We start from the raw sequence: 13280 nt of genomic DNA on the forward strand, positions 1-13280 counted from the left end.
GGCCTGAATAACTTAATTCAAATGAGACGTTCTATTCAGCATCGGTGTCAGTTATGTATCGAAGAAAATAGTTTACATTTCGAACATTTACTTTGATATAATATGGTTTTCGTTATTTATTTTTGTATTTATTTTCATTTAATTAATTAAAAACAATTTTAACCGAATTTTTGAACTACATATTTAATTTAGTTGTAACACAATGTTTAAAAATTATTATTTGACTTCTAAACAGTATTTTCGGTTTTTCTTGAAAACGCCACCTCCTATCGACTTTGGACAAGAGGGCCTTTTCTGGGTAAAATTGAATGCTCTTTCATATTTTTCGAAAACATTTGCAAAATATCAAATCGGCTATACTTTTTTTTATAAAAATATCCATAGAAACCCCTCTATCTCCACCACTGGAACTAATATGCGATGATTTTCTGTGTCAAATTATTTGCCCTCAAATACTAAATCTTTCGCCGCAACATGATGATTTTTTTTGTCAGCGGTTATTTAGTTAAAAAATTTCTATCACGCGAGCTCGCTATGGGACCTATAGTGTAGGGGGTTAGGTGCACGGAAAATGCTAGATAGTACAACAGCGTGATGTTATTTTCATAGCGCAACGCTCCAGCTCAAATAATAAATAGTTATTTGTTTGGGTCTGGCCAGCCTGACTATTCCAAAAGTCTAAAGACTGAGTTTCAGCCCTTGTCTACCACACTACGTTTATGGTAACTGTATACATAACACAGCACTACAAAGAAAATTTAAAGGCCAATTTCCATTCGTAGTCTCACAAATTACCGGTAAGTATACAAAAATTTCAAACACGAAGTTAATGGAATTTTTTAACTTGCATTATCTTGTATTATCTTGTATTATCAGTGGGAGACATCTACGTTTCTATTTCTAAAATTAAATTTAAATAGAAAAAGACAGAGGGAGACGTCGATATCCCCCACAGAGAAAAATATAAATAGAGTTCGGTGCCCACAAAAATCACACAATCATCAAAGATGAAGTTCCAGAGCATTGTTCTTGTGGCTTTAGTAGCAATCGTGGCAGTACAGGTGAGCAATTCATATAATTATTAATTTGTTTTTTGTTTTCTTCTTTAATTGCCCGTGGTGAAATTTTTACATGATATTTGCTGCTCGTAGAGTTACCACAAATGTTTCTCAAAATATATCCAGAAGAGCTGTATAGAATTTAATTTTACAGACATAAAAGCTATTGAAGGAAATAAGTACTAAATTTGTTTAATAGACATTTTCCTATAGAAAATAATAATTTATAATTCCAGCTAATAGGAATATTGTTTACTACTATTGCACACATACTTTGAAATTATAATCAGTTAGGTACATCGAGTTAACTTCTGGTGCTTAAATATCTGTATTTTATGCCAGAACTATTGACATTGTAACTAAATTTTCGAAACAGATAAGAATTTAACACAAACTTGTCTCTGTATAGGCCTCTATGTAAAATTCAAATTCTTATCATCAAAATAACATAATATGTACCTATATAGGTAGAAACTTTTATAGTTTTTATTTTATTCAGACTAATTGAAAAATGTATATAAATATATTTTAGAAAAACTGGGAAACAACACTACTTATTTTCGCTTTATAAAATTTAACCTAACTTTTTTTTGAAGTACACTGTCTACCTCGTCACATTATTATCCAAATAATACGTTTAATTTTTTTTTCAAAATTTAATTAAGTACAAAGCTTAAAGTATGATAATATATTACAGTTAAAATAATAATTTTGATGTCGGTTTCTTTTATAATCCAGAGTACCAGAAACTTGCAAATATTTTAGTTATGTTGGTCCTACTGATACCAAACAAAATTTCCAATGTTTTCTGTTAGCATCTTTTCCCGTAGGAATAGTGACTATTTCTGACAGAAGTAACTGTAGATTATTATTTACAGGCGGTGCCTTACTTTGGACCTGAACACCATCAAAGGATTGATCGCAGACGTGAACATCACAACCACCATGATTCGTGGAGGCACGCTCCAGAAGATCACCATGCGAGGATAGTGCCATATGTAGAGGAAGACCCATCTTCACCCCCACCACCTCCTAGTGATGAACCGTCCCAACCAAGTGACGGACCATCCCCACCACCACCTCCTAGTGACGAACCTATAGTAAAAGAAGATCCATCTTCACCCCCACCACCTCCTAGTGATGAACCGNTAATTTTATTTGAATTACTAAAAACCCTCTTAACCCGGTTATGATGCTTAAAGTAGCCTCATGTTTTGAAATGCTGTTTTTATATTGTTTACTTATAAGAGAAATGGACCGAGAAATTGAAGCGGCATAGACAAAGACGGATTGTCGGGGATTAAATTTTATCTACCTGCTACAATTTAGTACAACCCGGTCACACAAAGTTTTTTTAAAAGTACACCTCCCCTATACCGAAAATACATAATATAAAAATATTGAATATAAGCACCAGTACTACATTTATTTACGATTTGCATACATAATAAGCTTTTATTACTCTCTTTCATTTCTAAACAGACTTTAGTAGGACATTGAAGGCACCACGGGTGTTATAAGGTATTATTCTCCTATAACACCCGTGGCGAAATATTTCCCTGTGTCGAAGTACACTGTCTACCTCGTCACATTATTATCCAAATAATACGCTTAATTAATATACAAACCCATTTTTGTTTTATCACAGCTTTCCAAATGCCTATACATTTAATTACAAAGCTTAAAGTATGATGGGATTTAAAAATATATTACAGTTAAAATAATAATTTTGACGTCGGTTTCTTTTATAATCCAGAGTACCTACTAGAAACTTGCAAATATTTTAGTTATGTTGGTCCTACTGATACTCACCAAACAAAATTTCTAATGTTGTCTGTTAGCATCTTTTCCCGTAGGAATAGTGACTGTTTCTGACAGAAGTAACTGTAGATTATTATTTACAGGCGGTGCCTTACTATAGACCTGAACACCATCAAAGGATTGATCGCAGACGTGAACATCACAACCACCATGATTCGTGGAGGCATGCTCCAGAAGATCACCATGCGAGGATAGTGCCATATGTAGAGGAAGACCCATCTTCACCCCCACCACCTCCTAGTGATGAACCGTCCCCACCAAGTGACGGATCATCCCCACCACCACCTCCTAGTGATGAACCTATAGTAAAAGACGATCCATCTTCACCCCCACCACCTCCTAGTGATGAACCGTCCCCACCAAGTGACGGATCATCCCCACCACCACCACCAAGTGACGAACCCATCGTTAGAGAGGATCCATCTTCACCGCCACCACCACCAAGTGACGAACCAATCGTTAAAGAAGATCCATCTTCTCCTCCACCTCCACCAAGTGATGGACCGTCACCACCACCGCCAAGTGACGAACCTATCGTTAGAGAGGATCCATCTTCTCCCCCACCACCACCAAGTGACGAACCTATCGTTAGAGAGGATCCATCTTCACCGCCACCACCACCAAGCGGCGAGCCATCCCCGCCAAGTGACGAACCAATCGTTAAAGAAGAACCATCTTCTCCACCACCTCCACCAAGTGATGGACCGTCACCACCACCGCCAAGTGACGAACCTATCGTTAAAGATCCATCTTCTCCCCCACCACCACCAAGCGGCGAACCATCTCCACCAAGTGACGAACCTATCGTTAGAGAGGATCCATCTTCACCGCCACCACCACCAAGCGGCGAGCCATCCCCGCCAAGTGACGAACCAATCGTTAAAGAAGATCCATCTTCTCCCCCACCACCACCAAGCGGCGAGCCATCCCCACCTAGTGACGGACCATCCCCACCACCACCAACTGATGAGCCTGTATTAGCTCCAGAAAGTCATGCCTGGTTTAAATCTGTAAAAGGTTTCTTCCATCTGTAATTAGTGTAATGTTAATGTATAATGGATATTTTTATAGATACATAATATATTTTATTATGAGCCCACATATTTTTACTCTTTATTAAGGTATTAAGCTAAATCAAACAAATTATATCAAATGAAGCAAACAACCGTCTTCGATATCGGAAATCTAGATATTATGCATGTGTCCCACTAAGGTCGGCGAGGTACGATACTAGAACTTGGGGATAAAATTGTGTTAAATAAATCGACCAAGAGAAATCGCTGGAGATGGTTTTCAAGTTCGTAGCTCGGCCGCTAGGGGCGCAATCCACATACCAAAACAGAATTGAATTTTTCTTAGAAATGTTTCCTATTCAGGTATATTAAATAGTAACAAAACAGTCAATAACTTTTGTCAAGAATAATTGAACAAAATGTCAATAAACTTTTGTTATTGACATTTTCTTCTATCTCTCGAACGGAAGGGTGGGGGAAGTCCCTAATATCTGATCAGAAAAATGCATTTTTTTAAGGATTGGCTCGTCAAAAGACCATAGTTATACCTCGTTGAAAAGGTCTTTTCATGCTTTATCTAGTGGTGAATGCGTAATGCAAGGAAACCTATAGATGGCGTTATTTCAAAAGAATGCCGTTTTATGGATTTTCTCAAAAATTTTAAATGCAATGCTATAGATTTCTTTACAAAAATGAATTCAGCAGAAAAATTTGATGAATATAGTATATGTTTGAAATTTATAACGAAAGTGTTTTTTATTTATTGGCCCTATTTATCCAAGCTTAGGATAAAACTTTTTATAGATTAGTTTGAAGAGCATAACAATAACTACATTTTGAAGCCAAAGAGGGTTCGATATATTTTTTTGTTATCAAGTTATTCGCAAATTAGTATGCAAAAAATAAATAATGATAATGAATTGAGGAACACGACACTAGCGAAAAGACATTTAATTACCAAAATAAAATACGTTCATAAAAGAATCTACCTAAACACGCAGCGAAGGTTAAATTCTTGGACTGAAAATAATAGTATACATTTTGAGCATTTATTATTATATTTCTGTGGCAAAAAGGTATTAGTCCACTTAATCCCCATTTGATATTTTTATTGCCATATGTGTAGAACAATACCTGCCATCAAATGCCAAAGGGATATAAGTCTATATATAACCAATTTTATTTTATAGCCCGATTTCCAAATGAATTATGGTTCTCATATCTTCACATTTACTATGAACTGAACAAAAATCTATTTTGCATAATATCAAATAGATGTAAGTGCACCTATAACTATGTTTATTTACCTATGCTACATCCTTTCCAACAATACACAATAATCAATTTTAGAATCTAATCTTAATACTAATTGTAAGAATAATAAGCATAAAGAAGTAATAAAACATATACTCGATAAGTAATGACTTGTTTCGAGAACAATAATACAGTACAATATTTTATACAATATTAACATACAATATATCATACATCATCATATATGTGTACTTAAACTTACGTTATGAAAATTTGGAAGCTGTAGAAGACAGAGATATAGATCCCGATTTAGAAAGGCTACTTAAGTGAGACAGAAGATAACGAGTATCTGTACTTATAAAGTTTTTTTTAATTAAATTGTTATGTGTTTTTAATATATTTTTATTATAAGCCCACCCCTCAGAAATAATATACATATCTATCTACAGGGATGGCCAGAAGTACGGAATAAAATTCATATCTTTTGAATGAGTAAATTTTTTTAAAACCCCGAAACCTGTTAACTGATTTTGATTTTTTCCCGTCTTTCGGTTATATAATAATTAATTTTTCTTCAACCCCCTAACCCCCAGCTACCCCTACCTTTTTTTTTCAAATGGAAACATAAGGCATGAGGGGGCTCGTTGAAAAGCTTATAGAAAACCGAATCCAGCCATACCAAATAAATAAAATAGCAAGTTTTTTTTTCATTTAGAAATTGAAACAACTAGATAATTTACAAAAATAAACTCAATGTCGCAAATGCTGAAAATGTCCTCCATTCACTATTTGGCATTCTCCAAGACGATAGTAAAAGCTGTCCACAGTATTCTGAATGATTTCAGCTGGTAAATTATGCATCTCCGCCCTAATCTTGTTCTTTAAATTCTCAATATTATCCGGTCTGTCCTGGTAGACTCTTTCTTTCAAATATCCCCAAAGAAAATAATCCAGGGGTGTTAAGTCGGGGGATCTTGTCGGCCATTCAACTGTACCCCGTCTACCAATCCAGCGATTTGGAATCATTTCATCTAAGTATCTTCGAACATCAATACCAAAATGTGGGGGAGCGCCATCTTGTTGAAACCAAATTCCTTCATTCGGTATATCTGGATCAATTTCATGAGGGAAAATCACAGCTAGAGCAGGTATCAGGTCAAATGTTAGGAAATCCAGGTGGCGTGCGGCAGTAAGATTTTCTTCAAAAAAGAATCGGCCCAAGATTCTGTTGTTGATGATACCTGCCCATACATTAACTTTTTGTGGATGCTGCGTATGCGATTCGCATGTCCAGTGTGGATTTTCCTGGGACCAAAAGCGATAGTTGTGCCTGTTAACCACTCCATTTAAATAAAACGTAGCTTCATCCGAAAAAAGTACGTCTCGTTGAAAACCATTATTGTCGTCACACCGTCTCATCATTTCCTCACAAAATTGTAATCGCCTATCATAATCGTCTTCCAAAAGCTCTTGGACAATACATACCTTATAGGGGTGGTATTTCTCTTGTTTCAGAAACATTCGAATTGCAGTTCAAGAAGCATCGTGATTGCGGGCCAATGAAACAGTTGAAGTATGAGGATTTTCAACAAGTTCTAATGCAATCTCTAATTACTTTTCTTCATTCAAAGCACTGCCCGTCCAGTTTTGAGCAAAATCTGTACTGTACCGTGTTCCTCAAATTTGTGAAATATTTTACTAACTGCCCCTTGCGAGATTTGGTTTTCGGGATATTTCGCATTAAATAAATCGCGCACTTCAGCCTGACTTCTTATTTTGTCTCCACATCCAAGCAATATCAAGATGTCGATGCGTTACCTTTCCGACAATACCATTGCAATTCAGTAAATTACTTGATTTTGACACAATAGTAACGTTTTGAGCTCCAATTTACAACTAAAGCGAAAAATTAACCAGAAAGCCTGGCAAGTAAGTGGTACCAAAAAAACGCAACATAATTTTTTTTTTGCGTTAGCAATGATAGGTGCAGTTTCAAATTCTGTATTTTATTATGTGCAAATTCATGGAGGATAACACTGAAGATAATTAAATTTTATTTCACTTGTTAAGTAGGTGTTTTATACAACCCTAAAAATCTTGCTATTGAAAAAATAAAACTTGTTTATTTCTTATGCACTTAACATACTTCCACAAATAAAATATTTTTACCTGGGAAAGTACTCGAGTTACCGGTTATGACAGTTTTTTTTTGCCGCTGCCAACCTAATTTGTTTAACAATCGGCGGTCAATTTTGACAGTCTGTAACTCCATTGTTTTTCAACGAATCTTGACGATTTTTTTTTAACTTAAAGCTCCTTTCATAAGCTCTCCAAATATGTAATAATATATAACTATATCACGCTCGCACGTCGTATATTTCATTTTGCAACTAAAGCTAAAAAATAAAAAAAATTCCAGGTTGCAAATTTGAAATTAAAAAAAAAATGATAGATTTCAACGTATTATTATAACTTGTAAACTATTCAACTTACCGATTCCAGATTTCGTGTGAGTTATTAGACAGTGATAAGGAATGAGAGGATGCGATGCCAAAACGTTCTGGTAATAATAACGCAGTTTATAAATGTTTAATTCAAAAGTCATAAATAAACTTCTTCTGTTTATAACTTTTGTTCTAATCAATATTTTTTAACGCTCGAGGGCTAGTTTTGTAGGTCTTTTGAAGACAAAAAAAAAGTACTGTTTTCTCGTGGAAATGAACGGAAAAAAGTTATAAGCGAAAAACGTGAATTTACGTAAAAATTATACAATTAACCACCCTGTAAACAACCTTCCTCCCATTTTCATGACTGTGGAAACTAATATGTTATTGTACATAATATTTAGCATCTATAGTGATAAATTCAGCTTGCCGAAACAAAAAGTCGCGAAATGGTAATTTCCCAGCTGATTTTCCTGACCTATTACGTGGGTTTAAGTAGGTTTTTTTATAAACGCATTTTGTTTTGCTAATTAAATGTCTTTTCATTAGCGTCGTGTTCCTCAATTCATTACCATTATTTATTTTTTGTTCACTAATTTGCGAATAACTTGATAACAAAAAAATATATCGAACCCAACGAATTCTAACCACTAGAAGGAGCTTTGTGTATTCTTATACATGTGTTTTAACTGTAGCAAACATCTAAACAGAGAACTACCTAATAAATAACGATAGATAGTGTCAAATGTAAACAATGAGACACAACGGCAGTGGCGTACTGTCAAAAAAGGCAAAATATTAAAATTTACAAAATACCAACTCATTTTATAAATAATTTTTACATATTGGTGATATAGTGAGACGGCAAAAATTGAAGTAAAATTAATAAACTGTTTTTACTATACTCAAATTGTTTTGACTGATTAATTAAATGCTTTTATCCAACACTTGTATATATTGATACTATAATTTCTTTGGTGTTAAAGGAATAATGTGGCCTATATGTCACTAGTGAGTTATAAGTCATAAGTCGCTAGTAAGTTATGACTTATAAAACCCACTAGTGACTTATAGAAATCATAAAAAGACAAATGTTTGGTTTATTTTTCTAGTTTTTATTAGAAACCCAATTTGAAACAGTAATAAGTCAACAAATAACCTAAAATGCTACAAACTTACAATCTACAATCGTACTTATTAATATTAACATTAACATTTATGGTAAAGCCGTAATTTGATATTTGAAGGAGCACCATCAAAAGTAACAGAAACTATTTTGATACCTAATTCACTTAAAAATTCTAAAATTTTTTTTAACAAATTAGCTTTTTCTCCACCACTTAAACCGTTTGTCAAGAAGTACCCAACAGATATTTTCCAATGACTATTTATAGCTACAACCATAAAAACAAGGGCTTCCATAGCTTCTGGAATATTATCCACATATACTTCAGTGCAGACATCAACATATCCAGTGAATCGTTTCCCATTCCTCTCAACACTTTGCATTATAGACGTTTCGTCAAATACCAAATTGCCCAAAATTTCACTGTTTGTTTCTCTTTGATTTTTAATAGCAACCAATGCTTCATTTGAAAATCCAGGTGTTCCATTTATAAATCTGTACCACTTAGAAATTGTTTTTGTATGTGGCAAAGCCATGTTAAAACTTCTTCTTGCATAATTATAAGCATCTGTGGAATAAAAGCTTAACGTTAAGGCAAACGACCTAAGCTCAGGTGAATACTTTTTACGAGATTGTCATTTTTTTATCTTTGACAAATTTCACCTAATATTGCAGGTGCTGCTTTCTAATATTACATATTGTTTACAGACACAGAAAGAATAAGTATTTTTCAACTTACATGAATGATACATTGAACAATTTCTGTTGTCATATTTCTTTTTCAAAAATTTCAGAAGAGAATTAAGGCTACAAATTCTGGCTTTTAGACGACTCTTTGCCTGCTGCAGACTTCGACTTTTTTGTTTGCATTTTTATTTTTTTCTTACAAATACTCCAATTTTTTCTGGCTCTTTTTGGACTATCCATGTCAGAAGTATGACATTCTCCAAAATATCGTGGATAAAGCCTTTTCCTAAAAATGATGAATTATCTATTCCAGATGTATTTTATATAAACACTTAGGGTAGTGTTTATATAAAATAAAATGGTAATATATAAATAGGTAACAGGTAGAATTTTCTAAATGTAAAATACCCTTATGTAATTCCTCAAACGCCGCCCAAGTTGCTTATTTACTTACCTGTCAAATGACCGCCTTTTTAAATAAAACTTTACAAATAACACACTTTCTAACCATGTTTTAGTACTAAATAAATGTCCATACATAAAAACTACACAACAATAAGAGGAAAATGCCTCACTAAACACAAATAAACTCAAATACGTTAATAGCGGCTACACACTTTTCCTTTGACAGATATCATCGACAATCATCGAAATGCGGATGTAGGCGGGAATATTAATTCGACCAATAGAAATTTGTGTCTCCTGAAGATCTGATTTATTTATGTACATTCGCAAACAAATATATCCAAAGCTCCTTCTAGTGGTTACAATTCGTTGATCGAACCCTTTTTGGTGTCAAAATATAGCTATTTTTATGCTCTTCAAACTAACCTAAAAATGTTTTATCCTGCTATTTCACGTTTTTCAGAAAACGTGAAGCAACCTAAACTTGGATAAATAGGGCCTATAAATAAACAACACTTTCGTTAAAAATTTCAAACTTAACTTCATCAATTGTTTGTGCCGAATTAATTTATGTAAAGAAAACTAGCATTTTATTTAAAATTTCTAAGAAAAATCCATAAAACGGCATTCTTTTGAAATAACGCCATCAATAGGTTTCCGCATTGAGGTAAATGACATTACGCTTTCACTACGAGGTAAAGCATGAAGAGCTCTTTCCAACGATGTATAACACTATGGGCTTTTGATGTGCCAATCCTTAAAAAATGCATTTTTCTGATCAGACATTAGGGACTTCCCCCGCCCTTTCCGTCGAGAGATAGAACAAAATGTCAAGAACAAAAGTTATGCGTAATGAATCCGGCTATCCATATTTGTACCATTTGATATACCTGAATAGGAAACGTTTCTGGGAAAAATCCAACTCTATGTTTTGGCATGTAGATTGCGCCCCTAGCTGTCGAACTACGAGCTTGAAAACTATTTCCAGCGATTACTCTTGGTCAATTTATTCACCAAATTTTTTTCCCCGAAGCTCTAGAGCATATATTTACATACACAGGGTGTCCCTAAAAGGCCTTTACAACGCTCCACCAGACGGCGTTTCTTCATTTAATCTCCGACATTCTACTCTAATTCTGCTTTTAAGGTCGTCAATATCATTTAGGTAAGACCAAAGAAAGAAATCTATAGGGGTGAGATCCGGACATCTAGCATGTCATTTAACATCTTTATCGAATGTTCTTCATTTCTTGCCCTTCTGGGTTTAAAAACTCTTCTTTACTTTTGAAAACTTCCATCTGCCGCCAAATTCCTATCTAACTTTCCGAAAATTTTATCTAATGGAAGTTGTCTCTGCGGAAAACGATGTTAGTATAAATACCTGGCAGCTTTATCGTTGTATCGGCCCTCTCCATAAATTAAAATCATATCTAGTTTTTCTTGGTTACTGTAAGTATGCATGTTATAATTAATAATAGATAGAATAGGTAGGTACAAAATGTAAATTATTTTGACAAACCGTTATTCAGAAACGTCAAAATTCAGTTGTTTCCGCAGCTGGCTATCATTTTTCAGAATAAAGCTACTGAAAGTAGGGTTAATCTTTGTTGCTGTTTTTCTAGCAATATTTTTAATAAAACTATAGACTTCTTTATATAGCTGGACGCAGAAAAAAAAATATCTTCCAGAATTGATAAAAAAATATATAGTGTGCCATTTGAACAAAAACAGTTGACTATAGCAATTTTAACATGTGTTACCATGGAGACGATCTAATAATTTCATTTGATAGAGTTTGAGCGGTGATTTAAAAATATATAGGGTTTGTTATAGCTATTTGTTAAAATAAAAGAGATACGAGGCCGTATCAAACTGAATCACCCGGTATATTCTTCCTCCGGTCAGTGGCGTACTTCCCGCGGTAAATATATGTGAAATTACTACTAGAGCTAAATTAAGTTGATTACTAGATCTAAATTAAATTACCAAAATAAGAAAAGAAACAATTATATTCAACAACCCACAAATAAATGATTGAACAAGGTGATTACACAAAAAATAGTAGATAACTTAAAAACTAGAAGAGATAGGTATAGGAACCCTCATACCGTTCGAAAGAAAATAAAATTGTATATCAGAGTATAGAAAAACATACAGGGTGTTCCATTAAAAAAACCGACTTATGAAGGTTTGAAGTTAACTAAACTCGGCATTAAATTTCTAGCACCCTGTATGCAATTAGGCCACTCTGAAAGTATGGATGAGAAGCTTAGGGGTCTAGCTATCCCCCTATAAATATTGTTGCTTTATCTTTCTTACTATAAAATACACATGGTGTGAAGCTACTCACTGTTTCTTACCATTTTTTTTTTAAAATTAAATATCTCGAAAACGGTTAATTTTAGGAATCCCTAAATGATGAGAAAAATAAAGCAAAACAATTTTTTTTCGTCTTAGTCATCATTAATTGATGTTTAAGGAACCATAAACCTGTTCTTTTAATTTTTTATAAAACTTTGACGATTCAGGAATGAAAAATGGTTTTACCGATGATTTCAAAAGCTAAAAACAAAACCTACGAACATTGGAACTTTTCGCAATATTTGTAAAGTAGTCGTTGATTTTTGCACTTTTTTATATTAACACTGAATATATATTTTTTTGTCGAACATACTAAAAGACCCTTAAAGAGGATTGATTCAAGATATCGATGATAAAAAAAGGTGACTTTTTAATCAAGAGCTGATGTCTCAATGAGAAATAATTGTTCAGAAAATAAAAAAAAATAAAATGAAAGTTGAGGAATCAGACTAAATGACCTTAGCATTAATTAAGCCAGAAAAAAAATTTTCTGAGTCCATGGGCTGTTCTGAAAAAAAAAATCCATCTCAAGATTTCAAAACTAGACTCTTCAAGCTTCAAGATGCTTCTTTTTTTTCTCGAAATGACCATTATTCACGAAGTGATTCAAAAATCACTAAAAAAATTTGAAAATTCTTCTGCTGCGTTAAATTTTTTGTTAATTTTATATAATAAGTATTTTATAGTTTCATATGTGTCAGCGTCATGTGATGTTTTGGTATCTAAGTCCATCGTCATCATTTCAGAATAAGATCTTTGGCGCGTAAAGAAAAGTCTCAATGAACCATGAATCTGAAGCCACCGAATTTCAACCCTTGACTACCACCTTATGTTTATGGTAACCACGGACATATTACTGTTTTATAAAGGAACAAGACCAATTTCCAATTATAGTCTCACAATGTACTGGTAATGATACAAAAATTTCAAACACGAAGCTAATCGAATTTTTTTACTCTTATCTAACACTTTATTCGGCGGAGCACTGATAACTATTTTATTATCAATAGTTTTCATTTTCAAAAGCCAGTTCAAAGAGAGAGAAAAAAAATATCGATATCCCCCACAGAGAAATATAAATAGAGCTCGGCTCCAACGTAGATTCACACTC

General features: G+C 33.7%; 1 protein-coding gene across 2 annotated transcripts; it reads left to right on the forward strand.

Annotated features, from left to right (window-relative positions):
• The first annotated feature begins 949 nt into the window (after positions 1–949).
• On the forward strand, positions 950–3980 carry LOC108910667 (leucine-rich repeat extensin-like protein 3). Of its 2 annotated transcripts, XM_023455136.1 has the most exons (3): positions 950–1061; positions 1937–2186; positions 3213–3980. In XM_023455136.1, the coding sequence occupies exons 1-3, from the start codon at positions 1008–1010 to the stop codon at positions 3911–3913; spliced, it is 1005 nt and encodes a 334-aa protein (XP_023310904.1). In that variant the 5' UTR covers positions 950–1007; the 3' UTR covers positions 3914–3980. The 2 variants fall into 2 exon arrangements, with proteins under 2 accessions (XP_023310904.1, XP_023310905.1); XM_023455137.1 differs by lacking the exon at positions 1937–2186 and having other exon boundaries at positions 959–1061; positions 2963–3980.
• Positions 3981–13280: the final 9300 nt, after the last annotated feature.

The sequence above is a fragment of the Anoplophora glabripennis genome, unplaced genomic scaffold, assembly GCF_000390285.2.
Source record: "Anoplophora glabripennis isolate ALB-LARVAE unplaced genomic scaffold, Agla_2.0 scaffold554, whole genome shotgun sequence".
Lineage (NCBI taxonomy): Eukaryota > Metazoa > Arthropoda > Insecta > Coleoptera > Cerambycidae > Anoplophora > Anoplophora glabripennis.

What these genes read in the sequence shown, in the direction of transcription:
- LOC108910667 (XM_023455136.1), top strand. Translation starts at nt 1,008, where the DNA reads ATGAAGTTCCAGAGCATTGTTCTTGTGGCTTTAGTAGCAATCGTGGCA. An exon ending in TAGCAATCGTGGCAGTACAG is followed by an intron (nt 1,062 to 1,936) that starts GTGAGCAATTCA and finishes TATTATTTACAG; the next exon opens with GCGGTGCCTTACTTTGGACC. An exon ending in AGATCCATCTTCACCCCCAC is followed by an intron (nt 2,187 to 3,212) that starts CACCTCCTAGTG and finishes CTTCACCCCCAC; the next exon opens with CACCTCCTAGTGATGAACCG.